Here is a 17,654-nt window from a genome sequence, read left to right as displayed (position 1 = left end):
TGATAGCACTTACCTCACAGGACAACTTCAAGATAAAATGAGATCGAAGATATTAGAAGAGTGCCTGACATTTCGAAGCACTCCATAAATACTGGTTTCCTGGCAAAGACGATGATCTTCCTGGCCCTTCTTCACAGGGTCAGAGAATTGCCTTTTGTGACCAACAACTGTATACAAGGAAGCCGTTCATGAAAATTTGTACTACAGAAGTTGAATTTCAGATTCTGAGGAATCCAGCTACTCTGTCAAGGGTTGTTTTTGTTGGTTTGTTTCTTAATTTTTTATTTTAAAAGTCTCTGTTGTTTTACAGAACCTGCTAGATGAGATTGCAAGAAGGGAAGAGGAAGTCCAGAAAGTCTGCACCTCCTCCCAGCAGTACCAGCAAGCTGTCAAGGTGAGCCGGGAAGTTCCTGCCGAGTGCAAGAGAGCAGGGCCTCGTCCTGTCAGGAGGGCCAGACAGAGAAGGGCTAGACCTGGGGGGGGTGGGGGGGGTGGGGGGTCGTCCTCGGGCACTGCGGGCAGCCCTGGGAGCGGGTACAGCCCTTTAGGAAAACAGTGTGTCCCAGATGCTGAACACCAGAGAAGGGATTGCTACTGCTTGAAGCAGTAAACAGGGAGAATTTATCCCAGAGGGAAAACAAAACAACAATGGAGGATAAATAAAAATCTTCGTAGCAGCAGCTATTATTCACAATAGCAAAAGAAAAAAACTAGAAATATCCTACACGGCCGATGGATTACGGAGTCAGCAAAGGAATAAAGGGGATCCGAGGCAGCAGGAGAACCGGCTCAAGTGCTGTGGGGAGAGAGCAGAGCCCCACACTCGGGGCCCCGAGGGGGCTCTGTCTGGGGCGGGAGGGCACTGCACGCCTCCTTTCTGTCGTGTCCTGGGTTGTTGAGGGACACAGCTCTGGACAGCCGGCATGTAGATGGTTCTCAGCACCTCCTGGCCGTTACTACAGTACGCAGCCGTGCAGACCTCCACAGTCCGCTACAAGGGGCAGAAGAACACTTCTGTCTCTATTGCGGTTGTCTGCCCTCCACCATGTCTCTCTCTCACCCAGGACTATGAGTTAGAAGCAGAGAAACTAAGGTCCCTTCTTGACTTGGAGAATGGAAGGAGTAGCCACGTCACCAAGAGAGCCAGGCTCCAGTCTCCCGCTGCCAAAGTGAGGGAAGAGGTGAGTGGTGCAGGCGGGCCCTGGGGGAGGCACGGCACACAGGCCTCTGAGATGCACCCCAACAGGGAAACGGGGCCGAGAGCCCTCCTGGGTGCTCGATAAGGTAAGAGAGGTTTGGTTAAGAACAGATGGTAGACTTGTTCTCAGGCAGTGATGTGGATATACCTGGAAAGACAGCCTGCTGCAGGGATCTGGGAGGCTCCCACAGGACTCCTCCTAAGTAAGTACACGTGGAGAGCTGGGGTTACTTCCTTCCGCGTATGAGTAAGTGAAGGCTCCGAGAGGAAGACCTGCTCAGGGTCATGCAGACTTTCGCCTTCATGCTCTAAATCCAGTTCCTCCAGCAGCTGAGACTATAGTTCAATTCCAGGTAGCAAGAGACCAGAAGCTACCCTCTATCCCTAAATGCCAGACTTTTCAAACACGGTCCACCTCGCTGCTGCTCAGCCTGTTGACTCCTGTTTGCTGACTGCTCTCCCGTAGGAAGCGGCTCTTGCTGCCAAGTTCACTGAAGTTAACGCCATCAACAGACAGAGGCTTCACAATCTGGAGTTTGCCCTGAGTCTCCTGAGACAGGTAATGGATCTCCTACAGGTCAGACATTCTACTTCCCACTATTCCAGCAGGTAAGAAATCAGGCTCGTTCTGCTCCCACAAAACAGTCCGTGAGCTGGTGGCAGTGTCCCTGGCTATCGGACGGCACCAGCGCAGGTAGTGGCCCAGCCAGCGCTTCTGTGAGCACGAAAGCAGCACATATTCCATCCAGCAAATATTTGCTGGGTCCCTAGGGCAGGTAGCTTGTTTTCAGAAGCCCACGTCTGTCCGTCCATACAGTGGAAAATGAAGCAGGGCCACCGTGGAAGCCTCTGTCTGTACTGAGTGCACCAAGCAGGGTGCAGAACAGGGGACGACCGCTTCTGCAGAAAAAGAAACATGTGGCATGCACTCAAAATGTACGTCTCAAAGACGACAGCCTCTGGGAACAGGACCGGAGGTAGGATGCTCTGCCATGGTCGTCAACTACTTTACTGTTCAAAAAACCTAAACTATTTGTTTCACCATCTTCTAAAGTAACCCAGGAACTCAGTGAACTCGACACCGAGGGAGCCTCGGGCGTCACAGGGTCTGACCTTTCCATGGGGGGCTGAGGTGCGCTCCGACCAGGTGGGAACAGGCCAGGCCGCGCATTAACCATGCACTGTCTTCTCCTTCTCAGCAGCCGGAGGTGGGAGCGAGCCACGAGACCCCGCAAGGTAGCACCCCGGGCTCCGCGGTGGAGGAGACGTGGAAGGTACAGAAGGAGCTGGAGGAGGAGACTGAGAGGAGGCAGCAGCTGGAGAAGGAGGTTAAGAGCGCACAGGAGGAGATCCAGACCCTGCAGAATCGGAGCCCGCAGGAAGCGGTGGTACAGAAGGAAGTGCTGAAGAAGGTGCCCGACCCCGCACTCGAGGAGAGCTTCCAGCAGATGCAGCGGACCCTGGTGGAGGAGCGGCACAAGAACCAGCTGCTGCAGGAGGAGCTGGAGGGGCTGCGGCTGCGGCTGCGTGCCCTGGAGCAGGAGACCAGGGACGGGGGGCAGGAGTACGTGGTCAAGGAGGTCCTGCGCATCGAGCCGGACCGAGCCCAGGCGGACGAGGTCCTGAAGCTGAGGGAGGAGCTGGAGGAGCTGAGGCGGCAGAAGGGCACCCGGGAAGCAGAGGCAGCCCTCCTGCAGCAGCGCATCGCGGCCCTGGCCGAGGAGAAGGAGCGGGCCCAGGAGAGGGTCACCGAGAAGGAGGTGGTGAAACTGCAGAACGACCCCCAGCTGGAGGCAGAGTACCGGCAGCTGCAGGAGGCCCGGCAGCGGGAGGGCAAGCGCAGGGAGGAGCACGAAGAGGAGCTGAGCTTCCTCCAGGACAAGCTGAAGAGGCTGGAGAAGGAGCGGGCCATGGCAGAGGGGAAGATCACAGTGAAGGAGGTGCTCAAGGTGGAAAGGGATGTGGCGACCGAGAGGGAGGTCGGTGACCTCAAGCGCCAGTGTGAGGACGAGGCTGCCAAGGCTCGCACCAACCAGAGGGAGAAGACTGAGCTGCTTCGCAAGATTTGGGCCCTGGAGGAGGAAAATGCCCGAGTGCTGGTACAGGAGAAAGTGCGGGAGATTGTCCGGCCAGACCCCGAGGCAGAGAGGGAAGTGGCCAACCTCCGCCTGGAGCTCGTGGAGCAGGAACGCAAGTACCGGGGGGCCGAGGAGCAGCTGAAGAGCTACCAGAGTGAGCTGGAGGCGCTCAGGAGGAGGGGCCCCCAGGTAGAGGTCAAAGAGGTGACCAAGGAAGTCATCAAGTACAAGACTGACCCCGAGATGGAGAAAGAGCTCCGGAGGCTCCGGGAGGAGATCGTGGACAAGACGAGACTTATTGAAAGGTGCGACTTAGAAATCTACCAGTTAAAGCAAGAGATCCAGTCCCTGAAAGACACCAAACCCCAGGTGCAGACCAAGGAGGTGGTCCAGGAGATCCTCCAGTTCCAGGAAGACCCCCAAACCAAGGAGGAAGTGGAGTCTCTGCGGGCCAGGCTCTCAGAGGAACAGAAGAAGCAAGTGGATCTGCAAAGAGAGCGAGCCTCCCAGGAGGAGAAGATCAGGCAGAAAGAGGAGGAGCTGTCCCAGGTGAAGGAAAAGGTGGTCCAGCAGGAGGTGGTCAGGTACGAGGAGGAGCCCAGCCTGCGCGCCGAGGTGAACGCCTTCACCGAGAGCATCGAGGTGGAGCTGCGGCAGATCGACAGCCTCCGTGGGGAGCTGCGGCGGCTGCAGCGCCGGCGCGCAGAGCTGGAGCGCCAGCTCGAGGAGCTGGACCGCGAGCGGCAGGCGCGCAGGGAGGCCGAGCTGGAGGTGCAGCGCCTGAAGCAGCGGCTGGCCGACCTGGAGAAGGAGGAGGCGGAGGCCCGGGAGAAGGTGACCCTCAAGCAGAAGGTGGTGCTGCAGCAGGACCCGCAGCAGGCCCGGGAGCACTCTCTGCTCAAAGTCCAGCTGGAGGAAGAAAGGCACCGGCGGCAGGTCCTGGAGAGTGAGCTCGAGACCCTGAAGCAGCAGCTCGTCAACCTGGAGAAGATGGAGGTCAAGGAGAAGGTGGTCTTCTCTGAAAGCGTCCAGGTGGAGAAGGGCGACACTGAACAAGAGATCCAGAAGCTCAGGAGCAGCCTGGAGGAGGAGAGCCGGAGCAAGAGGGAACTGGATGCAGAAGTGAGTCGGCTGGAAGCCAAGCTGTCGGAGCTGGAGTTCTGTAACTCCAAGTCGTCCAAGGAGCTGGACTTCCTCAGGGAGGAAAACCACAGGCTGCAGCTGGAGCGGCAGAGCCTGCAGCTCGAGACCCGGAGGCTCCAGTCAGAAATGGAAATGGCAGCAACAGAAACCCGAGACCTGAGAACCACCAGCACGGCGGACTCGGGGACGAACCTGGACTCCAGGCTGTGGTCCCTGGAGAGAGAGCTGGACGACCTCAAGAGGCTCTCCAAAGACAAAGACCTGGAGATCGACGAGCTGCAGAAGCGCCTGGGCTCCGTGGCGGTCAAGAGGGAGCAGAGAGAGAACCACCTGCGGCGCTCCATCGTGGTCATCGACCCCGACACGGGCCGGGAGCTGTCCCCAGAGGAAGCCCATCGGGCCGGCCTCATCGACTGGAACATGTTCGTGAAACTCAGGAGCCAGGAGTGTGACTGGGAGGAAATCTCGGTGAAGGGTCCCAGCGGGGAGTCCTCCGTGATCCACGACAGGAAGTCTGGCAGGAAGTTCTCCATTGAAGAGGCGCTGCAGAAAGGACGGCTGACCCCGGCTCAGTACGAGCGCTACGTCAACAAGGATATGTCCATCCAGGAGCTGGCCGTCCTGGTGTCCGGGCAGAAGTAGGCCCAGCCCGGCCCTCCACCTTCTTGGAAGCAGCCAGCTGGCCGGCTGGCTCCCACCCAGAACCGCTGGGTCTTCTCCTCCGTGGCCCTGTGCGGGCTCTGAACCTGTGCAGAGCTGAGCCCATCACCCAAGCCCGTCTCATGGTCATTCACCCTGGGTGAGGGACCCGCTTCATCCTCTGATGATCAGACAACCACAGTGCCCCTCTTCTGTCCCTTTTCCCACACATTTCCATCAACAGACTCTTCGTGTGACACCTGGAAACGACCCAAAAAACTAAAGCCATGACGACCGAGGCGGACGAGCCACTCCACGCTCCGGCCTTCACACCCCACGTGGAGGCGACCCAGGGCAGAAAGGCCTCCCTTCCACACACGTGTAGGTATACCAACGGACTGGGCCCCTCAGGGCTGCCAACCTGCACTCATGGCCCCCCCAGGATTGTGGCTGAGAGCCCACTTTCTGTCAGAAGCCTCCTGGTGACAGATCTGGGCTCTGTGCCAGAAGAGGCGCAAAGAAACCAGAACAGTGTATGGCCTTCGGTGCTAGAGTGAAGGTTAACTGTCAGCCAGACTGTCCACCATCAGAAAATGTGTTGTGGTTCTCAAAATATTTTCATGATGGACTGTGTTGCTGTTAGCCTTAGTTTCAGTGCCTTACAAGTCTTGTGTGTTAGCTCACTGGTATTTGGGTATGCTACACATTTGATTTTTCACCAGATGAATCTTATGTTCTGTGTTATCTCACGTATTATGGAAGAAAATGGGATTAGGGATTCTATTTCTAGTGCAAAATAAACACCTGGGTGGCTTGATTCTAACTTCATGGCGTTTCTTCTTTTGCATGCGAAGCTTAGTTATTTCCCCTGCTCCTCTTGGCTTCTGGCCAAAAGGGATATTCCACATATACCAGCTCCTAGGGGAGGAAAAATTGGCTCAAATATGGTAAAAAGAAGGAGAAATGATGTTTTGGAAACCTTGAAACAATTTATTGAGTTGCTTTATACAAGATTAACAATTTTCACACCACCCCCCAACACCAACATCGTCGCGCCGCACAAAAGCCACAGCCCCTCTCACACCTAAGGAACGGCTGCTCCAAGGAAAGCCCCGCAGCGCCGCAGCCCCAGACCCCGGGGAGCCCGCTCTGCCAGCCCGTCTGCCCAGCCATGGCTGTTTAGGTCATTCACTCTTTCATTACCACAAATAAAGCATAAAGAAGAAAAAGAAATCTCATAAACTCCCCATCAAAGAAACGTTTCCCTGAGGCAAGAGGCATCACTAGATTCCTAAAAATGAGGGTATTCAGCTCCAGCTGCACACTCAATGGTACATGGGGAGGAGGGTGCGAGCGCTGCAGGGAAGGGACCTTGGGTGTTCTTGGGCGGAGAAGCCTGGAGAGTTCCCACTGCTCAGTGTTCACGGAAGGCCTCTGCACGGCTCTGAGCTCAGCAATACAAATCTCTTCTTTGGCTCTTTTGCTACTACCTAAGACTACTCTGTAAACAAACTGGAAACCCAAGTTGCAAAAAAAAAAAAAATATATATATATATATATATAACGAAGGGATAAAGAATCCACTTATCCACTTTAGCCAGATGTGAAACACATGTTGGTTCTTACAAAAAAAAAAAGCAGAGGCCTAGCCGGATAACTGAGTGAGGTCTTGCCCCGCTGGAAACAAGGCAAACCTCTGCATAACTGTGAGTTACTGAGCACTGTACCCTGGAAGGCAGGAACCAAGAGAGCTGCCTGTGTCTCCACACAGGTGTACATTCTGAGGAGGCTGTTGACTCTTAACATATTTGCAATCACTTAGCTGAAGCAGTCAGTTCAGATAGGCCTTGTGGGACACACTCCACAGGACAGGCAAGTGCCCTAAACATCCGTGTGAAGCAGCCGCTGGCTGAATGCGCTCCAGGGCAGCTGTCCTGGCCTGTCTCCGGCGCGCTCTCCCAGCTCGTCAGCGCACAGCCCTGCTGCCCGGAGAGCCCCAGGACGTCAAGGCCTGTTTCTACATGGCAGATGCTTCACAGGGGCCTGTTCCTGCAGCTCTGCCTGAGAATGGTTTCTAAATAAAACAAACTGGAATGTCTTTGACTTGGAGCCCCTCATATCCTTGGCCCTCAGAGATGAAGGGCTTTGGGGCTCTTCAGTCCACCTGAATGAACTCTGAAAAAACAAAACGGGGGCCCTGGCTATACTGGGACCTGGGGTCTGGGGGCCCAGATGACCTTCAAGTCAGGATGGCAGATTAGGATGTGCAACTGTAAAAAACTCAAACTGGCTATGTCTTAAATACAGACATATCTTTTAAAAAAGTCTTCATCTGAAATCCACTCAGAAGGCCGAATGGACGTGTGTCTAATTCTGCTCCACCATAAAGGCACTGGAATTATGTCTTACTATAATATGACATGCATTCTATCCAATGCATTAATGGTAATGATGAAATCTGGACCAAAATAAGTGTCTTTAAAAATCCTGTCACAACTGTTGAATCTACAAAAGTCTTTTCTCTGAAAGAGCTTCATTGTCATGTTCAGCAGAGAAGCTGGCCCCAACACAATGAGCACACGTTAGGTGTTCTGAGTATTTTTCAAAAAGACAAGGTAAGTCTCCCAGCTGTGTGTCAGCCTGGGTTTTTGTCCTGTTGAGCACACAGCCTGAGGATGGGACGGACACCATGACCATCGGGGATCCCACTGTGGCCAGGGGTCCCTGATCAGTAGGGCACCAGGAGGTACTCTGACCAAATGCCAGGGGGTCAGGCAGGTTTCAAACAGGTGCGCCCTGCTCTGCCCTGACACCACAGCTTCGTACAAGACCCACCACGCGCCACAGCCCAGAGCTGCCCCTCCAACGATTGTCCATGACAGAGCCACGGGGCCCGGGGCACCAGGCCAGTCAGTGCCTCCACAGAGAAGCCCAGGGTTGCTCCCCTCACTGAAGGCACATCACAGTGCCAAGAGATGCTCCACTCAGCACTCACACCTTCGCCAGAAGGAAACCAATTGGCAGAAAGAGCATAGTGATTATCCAGTTTCTGAGACCTACTTGGTCAGCTTCCACCCAGACCTAAGTGAGTCGGGCCTTTCCTCTGAAGAGGTCACAATTTCCGTGGTACACCAGGCCCTTTTCCATGAAGCTGAGAAGCATCTGGAAAAAAATAAGCAAAAACAACACAAGTCTTTCAGGATCTCGGATTCCTTTAAGGCAGCAGTAACAAAAATTCAAGGGGATCACTTAACTAGCAAAAGCCCCTGAAAGCTGAGTTCCAAGGCTCAGACGAACCCAAACACCCCTGATGGAGGCTGAGTGCACTGCTGCTTGCAGTAGCCTGCAGTGTGCACGGCACTCGGAGCACCAGAAGGCAGGGGCCCGACGCATGCCTGCCACGGGAGTGCGTGTGTTCTCGGCCGCCACCAAAGTCCCCTGGCGGGCTAGGCTCTGTGTGAGGTCCCAAGACCGTGCTGCACTCAAACAGCTATGAGACTCTCTCACCATCAGAATCCTCAGGTCCTACGAAACCAGCTCAAGGTGCTAAGAAGCTAGCGTTCTGAGTCTGCACGGGAAAGAGAGCAAAAAGCAGACGCAGTCACACAGCTTTCCATTTACAACCACTCAATGGAATCCTCCAACCTGAAGAAGGTGTAAAGGAGACAGAAATGGAGAAATGGTACAAAAAAGCACTTTCCTTTTTTTTTTTTTTTTTTTGGCACTAAAAATACCACAGGCCAACAGTCATGTTTCCAATGGCTCTTAAATTATTTTCTTTGTTTCAAAGTGTGACAGTTCCTGAAAGCAAGCAGAGGCAGGACTATCTTTCAAACCTAGGTCTTGCCTAGGTGGTTCTGTGACCCCGCATTACCCTCTTAGCTACAGTAGCAGCCACCTGTTTGTGAGGTGAGTCCCCTGCAGCTACCGCTTCCCTAGAGGAAAACAGAGCCCTTGTTCACACAGGCTTAGCCCTTCAGTTCTTTTCTCTAAAGAAGCAAAATCTCCACCTTACAAATCTTCAATCCATTCTTACAGGCAAAAGGCCTCCAGCATTCACTAGGAATATGTCAGCCTCGGGCCAGGGGGTCAGGGACCCACAGCAAACATGGAGGAGCTTACACTCAGAAACATCAGGCCACAGGCATGCCCAGCCAGGCAGCTCCCTAACTCCCACCCCGGTACCCGCACACCAGGGCTACCCCAGCCTCAGCATCCTGCAGAATGGCTCTCGCCTGACCAGTGCAGCCTCACTGGTCCCCTCTGGAGCAGGTCTAGCGTAGTAAGAGCAGGAAGCCAAAACCAAGACCTGGTGAGCCTGCGCACCAGGGTCCCATGAGGTGTACTCAAGAATCAGGTTCCAGCTGCCTTCTCACAGCAATACCACACCCTTTTCTGAAAACCACTGCTCTATGGAGATGAAAAGCAGGAAAAGAAAAGGAACACTGCCCAGCTGTGTTCCTGAATGTCTGCTTTCACCCCTGAACTCAACCGAAGGCTGCTCCCTTGGGCATACTATGTGGCAGCACAGGTAAAAGGGTCCATCCTAAAACCTCACCATTGGGCTCTCCCTTTCACATAAAGCTTTAAGCACTTTTTACGGTGCCTGGGTGGCTCAGTCAGTTAAGGGTCCAACTCTAATTTTTTTTTATTTATTTTTGAGAGCGAGTGAGCGAGCAAGCCCAAGTTGGGGAGGGGCAGAAGTGGACAGAGAGAATCTGAAGCAGGTTCCACACCATCATCACAGAGCCTGATGCGGGGCTCAAACTCACTAACCATGAGATCATGACCTGGGCCAAAACCAAAAAGGGAGATGCGTAACTGACTGAGCCACCTAGGCACCCCATTAAGCCTCTGATGCCTGATTTCAGCTCAGGTCATGATCTCAGGGTTCATGGGATCAAGCCCCGCATCTGGTTCCATGCTGACAGCAAAGAGCCTGCTTGGGATTCTCTCTGTCCCTCTCTCTCTGCCCTTCCCCCAGGTGACTTTCTCACCCTTACACTCTCCCTCCCTCCCTCTCTCTAAACAAACAAGCAAATAAAGCCTTGAGAGCTTTCTGTTAGCTGCAGCACCTGGAAGGTATAGCAACTTAATTGAACACTTTTCAGTTCCCCAATTAACCCTTGGAAATGAGCACCAATGTAAACACCAAGTTTCGCTAAGGGAATTCCCCTGCTTTGAATACAGGCCATCACTGCCTCCCCTGTGAGCACACAGGGTAAGGCCGACCCAGTGGCAATCCCAAGTGGGGAATGAGGGGAAATTCCAAAGTGGAAGCCTATGTCGATCTCTTGGAGTCCCCAAAGAGCCAGAGCCTTCAAGGACAAACCAGGACAACACAGTGACAACGAGTAGAAGACACTGAACTCCCTGGCAGCAGACAAGGCATCTGAACGAGTGGAGAGCAGAATGCCGCGTGGTGCGTGTGGCACGCTGACCACCTGGCAATTACCTGGCAGACTCTGCGGGACGTGAGTGGACACGGCAGCGTGTGGGAGAGGCGCTGCACGGGGCGGGCTGGAGTGCAAGCCAGCCAGGAGACCTGAGAGAAAACAGGAGGGGAGAAAAGAACAAAACACACACATTGAAGACAGGAACAGAAAAGATGCTTCAGTGGTCGAGAGCCCAGACAACCTCCTGGACTGGTTCTGGGTCAGAACCCCAAGGGGGAGGGGGCTCAGCACGGTTCCCAGGAACGCGGCCCAGGGTCACACACCAGACAAACACAGGAACCCAGCACACAACAACAGAACTCATCAATCAGCACAGGCAGTGGGGAACCTTCTGTCCATCCAGCACAAGGAGACAAGGAGAGAAGCACTTACTATGGTTGAGGCCGTGATGGAACGTCCCAGGGGCAGGACCCGTGACGATGGCATCCTTGGAAACCCCTGCTTTGGCAGAGGACTCGGCGCTGAAGGATACCACATGGAGAGGAAACTGGGAGATGATCCCTAGGGAGTTGGAGTTCATGGCTCCAGGCAGCTTCGGGCTGCCAGACTTGTAGGACGCAGACAGCAGATTTAAGGGCGAGGAGCTGGCCAGCAGCACAGCCCCACTCGTTCCTTTCTGGGGAGGAAACACAGCACGGTCAGAGTACCAGCACTGTTCAAAGCTCACTCACAAACCAAAGCTGGGGATGGACGTGCAGGGCAGGGACCCGCTTGTACACCACCCCTTGTGACGGCAGCCCCTGCACTGCTGCCCTCAAAGGAAGAAAGAGGATGGACTCTAAACTGGCACGGAGAGGAGCACCTGGGTGGCTCAGTCGGTGAAGCGTACGACTTCGGCTCGGGTCATGATCTCGCGATTCGTGGGTTCGAGCCCCACATGAGGCTCAGTGCTGACAGCTCAGAGCCTGGAGCCTGCTCTGGGTTGTGTCCTCCCCTCTCTCTGCCCCTCCCCCACTCGTACTCAGTCTCTCTCAAAAATAAATTAAAAAAAATAAAAAACTGGCATGGAATGGCTCCCAGGACCATGTTCATTTAAAAAACCAAGTATAGGGGTGCCTGGGTGGCTCAGTCGGTTAAGCGTCCGACTTCGGCTCAGGTCATGATCTCACAGTTTGTGAGTTCGAGCCCCGCATTGGGCTCTGTGCTGACAATGCAGAGCCTGGAGCCTGTTTCGGATTCTGTGTCTCCCTCTCTCTCTCTGACCCTCCCCCACTCATGCTCTATGTCTCAAAAATAAACGTTAAAAAAAAAAAATTTAAAAAACCAAGTATAAATTACTCCTTTGTGTAAGAAAGGAAGACCATCTTACCCAAACATCCACAGATGTAGGTACACACAAACACCAGTGTGTTCGTATTTATGTACATTAAACATACACACACATACATATTTGTATGTTTTGACCTTTGTCTTTATAAAGAGATGGGAAAACCCTGGAAACTAAGGAACACAGCTACCTTGCAGGGGTGGTGCCAGGGTAGAGGTAGGTGAGATCCTGCTGTACATACCTTTCTATAGTTTTGTCTTTGTAACAACAGAGTCATTTTCTATGTTGGAAACATGAAAACAATTGCTCTCTCATTTCCCCAGCCTGCATCCAAACTTCCTGTAATTACCTACCGGCAAGCCTCATCAACCATTGGACTCTGTCAAACTGCCTTTATCTGACCTGCAGAGTCCTTTAAAATCCAACCAAAAGGGAATCACTCTTACAAGTTACTGATTTCCTGGGGCATGAACATCTCCACAAAACTGATGAGCTGAGTGATGACGCCATTTTCATTTACTTGTTTTGAGAGATAGACAAATAGGAGGCTATGAAATGTGAAAGGAGTTTTGTGGCTCATTCTGTGCCACCCAGGATCATAGCACCTCTGGCAAACCAGTCCTTTCCCTCTGCTCATCCTCAGGAGAAGTTTCCAGCTCTCCCGGGATTCCTACCACTAGAAAAGCAAAAACCTACAAACAGGAAGCCCAGGCCTCCTTCCAGTTTCCGGGCTCACTATTCCTACCTGACCTTCAGTGTCGGATCTCTCTCTCCGACCAGGGCAAGGCAAGCGGCCCTGTCCACAAGACCCACGAGGGGCGGACTGCTGTGCCAGGACACTCACTGGCAAGGAGGTAGACGATGTCATGCTGCTAACTGCGCTGGACTTCAGGGAGGAGGTCAGTAGCTTTGCCACTCCCTGGGTCCCACCACTGGAGTCTCCATTTGGACCACCCGGAGGGGCCACCAGGGTCAGCTTTTGGGAAACGGGTGGTTTTTTCACTGCAGAGGCTGGGACGGGTCTGCTGGCAGACTGTCCTGTGGAGGGAGGCTGTACGCCGGGGAGCAGGTTCCCGGAAGTAGAGGTCTGGACTGGTGTTCCTCCAGAGGAAGAGCTGCTGCCAGAAGAAACCCCATGTTTAGAGACAGAGCTGGCAAAGGGACTATTCTTGTAAGCCGGCCCTGAAGAGCCAGCGGAGTGCTGTTTTGCTGGATGGCTCGGGGCAGTGGAGGATGAGGCTGGGGTCTTATGAGAGGTGCTGCTGGAGACCGGGGGGCCTCCTGACGAGGCCGGCGTGGAGGGATGGAAGCTCTGGCCTTTGGTTGCTGTCTTCACAAGCTGGAGGAGGGAACGATGGCACTGTGGGGAGGAAGGCTTTGGGCCCTGGAGCTTATTGACAAAAGGAGCTGGGGGGGTGAAGCTCTTCTGCTGTTGAGCACCCGCGTGAAACACTTTCACCTGGGGGCCGGGCACAGGAGCTGCCGCCTGGGGTGTGTGAGACGTCCGTGGCAAGCCGTGGTGCTTTGCTTTGGACTGGTGTGCTTCCGGCAGGCCCTTGCTGAGCGCAGCCTGACAGGACAGCTCTTTGTAGCCAGAACTCTCCGGTTTTTTCTCCTGAGAGGACTGCCCCAGTGCCAAAGCCTGTTCAGCTAGAAAATTGAGGGGAGACTGCAGAGAACTAGAAGGCGATGGGGCGGAAGGGTTGGGCTTCGGAAAGTTCCTCTTCTCGTCTGTACATACGGCGCCTACGATCTTCTCTGCGGGTGCTTTCGAGGGGGCAGGCAATGTGAACTCAGAGCTCCCACTTGCTCTGCTATTCAGCACAGCCAGTTCCTTGGACACAACCTCCAATGAGGCTGAATTACGGATCAAGTCTCCATCCAAGGAGTCCTCAAGGTTGATAGGAGCAGGATTAGCAAGGCTGCCAGATGCCTGGGATGAGAGCTCCCTGTTTGTGGCCCCAATGCTCAGGCCTCCTCCCGCGTGTTCTGAAGGCAAACCCAGGGGGCCACCAATCTGACCTGATGGGACGGAAACCTTTTTGTCAGGCTTAGAAGAGGATTCCTAAAGGAAAGTAGAAATTCCAATGGTTAGAAATGTCCAAAGATGCCAACGCTGGCCCTGTGGTGAGGATGCAAATGTAAGAGCACCACAGGCCCCCAAAACCCAGGCTTTCCTGCATGGTCACAAAACAGGGGAGGAGCAGAGTAGCTGCCATGCCTGCTTGCACTTGAAAATGCTGCTACCCCTTCGCCCTCTCTGGCTCATGTCTGGCTGGCTGGGACTGGCTTACCAAGCATGCTTTCTTGTTAAGTACACATCCATCCACAAGAAACTCTTATTCTGTTTCTGAAAAAGTGTAACACTTGAGCAAGAGATGCTCTCTCCCTGTTGGCCTCACATGGTCTCAGAGTGCTCCCAGCTGCACTCAGAAAATGAGGCATGGCATGAGAATTGCCTTGAATTAGCTTTCTTTTCCTCCCTGATCTTCTCTAGCACCTGTCTCTTCAGCTGGGCGCAAAGGAAAAGTCCTGTCACGGGAGCAGGAACAGGGTCTACCTCATTAATGCCACATCCTGAGTGCTTATTGCCATGTGTCTGAGACACCGAAGGAGCTCAACAGATACTTAGGAATACAGAATCTGCACAGCTTACTCCCATGGACTAGGTGTGTTAAGGGCACAGGAACTGGTAAAAATTTTGGCACAATAGCAATTTTTACTACACTGAGAGGTTTCTGCAATGCCTGAGATGGTTCTCGGTCTCTGCTCTCTACCCACTGTACTTCCCTCCATCTCTGCCAGGCAAATGCAACAAAGCCAGCTTCCTCCAGGCTCACCACTTAGCTGGCAGTGTTCTTCCATGAAAAATCTACCACCACACTGCAAGACCTGAGCATCTGCAGGGGCTTTTCACTCCTCAGAGGGCGGTCGGGAGACCTCACTTAAATCTCACCACCACCCCCAGGAACTGGCCAGGTGGGTATGATCTCTTAGAACTAAGGCAGGAAGATATTATGTGGCCCAGCTCAGGTCTCTACCCTGCCAACCTCAGGCACCTGTAGTGGGGCAGGCTGCCTCTTGGTATAACCTCAAGAATGCCATCCTGGAGAGTTGCCTCCCAGTCCAGCAAAGCTCGACGAGTTGCTATGGTCAACTGACAGGTTTCACGTGCATGGCTGGAGGATGGAGAATGGTACATGACCAGAGCAGGCTAACTCACCTTCATCTTGATTTTGGATGAGGCCATTACTTTCTTCTTGGCCCTAGTAAAAGGAAGGAACACAGAAAAGGTTTAGAGGAGATCCACAAAGGAGATGAAAATAATAGTAGTCCTGGGAAGAGAAAACACGGACTCACAGGATTGATGTCAGGTGCCCATGGCCTCGTCTGCTCTCCTTAAACAGAGTCCTGAAATAGAGAACACTGGATGGTTTGCGCAAGCTCCCTGAAAGCAGGCACTCTTCTTCTAGAGCTTTCCTACCACCCCTGGTACTCAGTGGCTATTACGCCTTAAATATCAGTGGACTGGTGAGCTGGATTCCTAGTGAGAGGATCTAAAGTAGCCACACTGGCCATTCAAAAGCGAAGAGTCTAGGAGCGACCCAAAAAAGCTATGGTCTGCCCCAATATTTCTCATAGGATTTTTCCCCTAGAGACAGCAGTGCTTTCCTTATTGCTGATTCTTACCCCTTCCAAAGGTCAAATGTGGAGTGACCCACAGCATGTCTTTTCCCAGGAAAACACAACAAAATTTTCTTTGTGACCCTCCCTACGCACTTTCACAGGGATGCCTAGGTGGCTCAGTAGGTTAAGCATCAGACTTTATGGATCATGAGTGACCTTGGCTTGTAAGTTCAAGGCCCACATCAGGCTCTCTGCTGTCAGCGCACAAACCCCACTTGGGATCCTTTGTCTTCCTCTCTCTGCCCCTTCCCTGCATATGCACACGCTCTCTCAAAAATAAACATTAAAAAAAAAAAAAGAAAAGAAAAGAAAGAAATTCAATCTGTAAAGACAGAAGAGCAATTCCACCTAAAGAAGGTACAGAGACAAAGAGAGGAAGTTCCATGACTTGAACTCTGGGAAGGTGGTGGAGTAGGAAGCACCAGAAACTGTCCACCCTCCTGGACAGCAACTGCACTAATAATACAATCCGTCTAAAGGAACTATTTGGGAACGCTAGGGTGTGTTGAAGGCTTACAATGGGGGGCTGGGGGTGGGGGGTGGGGAGGGGAAAGGCCTGGAGGGGAAACTGCTGTCAATTTCAGCCCTTAGCACAGATGCAGCCTCCTGACCCCAGCACCACGGCAGGGAGGTATACACATGTTCCTGCAGCAGCTTGCACGCAGCTTGCGGGAAGTAGGGCAGGCAAAAAGGACCCTGTCCTTCAACTACGGCGAAATCTCTGCTTCGGTTGCTAATTGCTGCTTTTCATCACAGAGGTGCAAAGAGGTGGGCAGCCACTGCTGTCCCCTTCTACCAACCATTGTTGCACACCCCTGCCCCTCTGGCTGAGGTGACTTCCAGGGGATTTGAAAAACCAGTGCCCTTTGTCCCCGCTTCACTTATTCACTTTCCCACTTTTAGGAGACAGACATTAAACACCAGAACATTCAAAACAACTGCATATATGGGGAAAAATGAGAAAGTGACTATACAAGTCCAAGGAAGGGTTTGGCCAAGACCTGGGAAGAAAGTTCACACCGCAGGCTGCTCCCTGGCACCGAGACCACCCACAACATTCACAAAAATAAAATCAATAAACAGAACAGTGACCACAGTTACCAATACTGAATTGTAAATTTGAAAGTTGCCAAGTTCGTCTTATAAGAGTTCTCGTCAAAGAAAAGAAGAATTGTTACTATGTGAGGTGATGGATGTTCCCAAGAAATTAAAAAAAGGATGTGTGAACAAAATGGAAATAAAGAGATGGAAAACCTAAAAAGAAATCAAAAAGAGATTTTGGAGCTTTAAAGTGTAATAACTGAAACAAAAAATTCCCTGGAGATGTTCAAACACAGATGTGAGCAGGCAGAAGAAAAAATCCACAAATTTGAATAGAGGACAATGGAAGTCGCCAAGGCTGAGGAACAGAGAGAAAAAAGACTGAAGAAAAGTGAACAGGGCATAGGAGACGTGTGGGACACCATCACTTGGAGCAGAACGCACACCACACACTGTACAAGTCCCAGAAGAAGAAGAGGGAGCAAAGGGCAGAGAGAATAGTGGACAAAAACTGGCTAAAAACTCCAAAAATCTGGTGAAAGAGATGAACATAAAAATCCAAGAATCTCAAAGAACTCCAAGATGAACCCCACACAAAGCAATATAATCAAACTTTTTTTTCTAAAGTTTTATTTATTTCAAAAGAGAGACAGAGAGAGAGAGAGAGAGAGAGAGCGAGCCTGCGCATGAGCAGGGGAGGGGCAGAGAGAGACAGGGAAAGACAGAATCCCAAGCAAGAGCCATGATGTCAGTGCAGAGCCCTATGAGGGGGCTCAATGTCCTGAACCATGAGATCACGACGTGAGCCAAAATCAAGAGTTGACACTTAACCGACTAAGCCACCCAGGCGCCCCTATAACTGAACTTTTAAAACACAAAGACAGAATCTTCAAAACCCATAGAGAGAAGTAAATCATCATTTAAATTATCAACAGATTTCTCATCATAAACTTGGGAGTCCAGAAGATAGTGAGCTAATATACTCAAAGTGCTAAAAGAGGGGGCGCCTGAGTGGCTCAGTTGGTCAAGCGTCGACTTCAGCTCAGGTCATGAACTCGCGGTTCGCGAGTTCGAGCCCCGCGTTGGACTCTGGGCTGACAGCTCAAAGCCTGGAGCCCCTTCAGATTCTGCGTCTCCCTCTGTCT

At 52.5% G+C, this 17,654-nt stretch overlaps 2 protein-coding genes across 8 annotated transcripts in view; one reads left to right on the top strand and one right to left on the bottom strand.

Annotated features, from left to right (window-relative positions):
* Positions 1–5,881, top strand: part of PPL (periplakin) — a 45,404-nt gene extending 39,523 nt beyond the window's left edge. Inside the window, exons 19-22 of one of the 2 annotated variants that reach the window (XM_027043295.2) lie at positions 311–394; positions 1,065–1,181; positions 1,665–1,757; positions 2,398–5,881. In XM_027043295.2, the coding sequence (XP_026899096.1) occupies positions 311–394; positions 1,065–1,181; positions 1,665–1,757; positions 2,398–5,061 (2,958 nt within the window). In that variant the 3' untranslated portion in view covers positions 5,062–5,881. The remainder of the gene's footprint in view (positions 1–310; positions 395–1,064; positions 1,182–1,664; positions 1,758–2,397) is intronic. The other variant, XM_027043296.2, reaches the window with a different exon arrangement.
* A 144-nt stretch (positions 5,882–6,025) lies between these two features.
* Positions 6,026–17,654, bottom strand: part of UBN1 (ubinuclein 1) — a 38,205-nt gene continuing 26,576 nt past the window's right edge. Inside the window, exons 13-18 of one of the 6 annotated variants that reach the window (XM_015076567.3) lie at positions 15,142–15,192; positions 15,005–15,047; positions 12,527–13,846; positions 10,887–11,130; positions 10,514–10,603; positions 6,026–8,220 (exon numbers count right to left, since the gene is read on the bottom strand). In XM_015076567.3, the coding sequence (XP_014932053.1) occupies positions 8,171–8,220; positions 10,514–10,603; positions 10,887–11,130; positions 12,527–13,846; positions 15,005–15,047; positions 15,142–15,192 (1,798 nt within the window). In that variant the 3' untranslated portion in view covers positions 6,026–8,170. The remainder of the gene's footprint in view (positions 8,221–10,513; positions 10,604–10,886; positions 11,131–12,526; positions 13,847–15,004; positions 15,048–15,141; positions 15,193–17,654) is intronic. The other 5 variants (XM_015076568.3, XR_003415360.2, XM_053213500.1 and 2 more) reach the window with 5 other exon arrangements.

Source organism: Acinonyx jubatus, chromosome E3, assembly GCF_027475565.1.
Source record: "Acinonyx jubatus isolate Ajub_Pintada_27869175 chromosome E3, VMU_Ajub_asm_v1.0, whole genome shotgun sequence".
Taxonomy (NCBI): Eukaryota; Metazoa; Chordata; class Mammalia; order Carnivora; family Felidae; genus Acinonyx; species Acinonyx jubatus.
The sequence above is the reverse complement of the archived record's forward strand: the minus strand, read 5'-3'. Positions and strand labels throughout refer to the sequence as shown.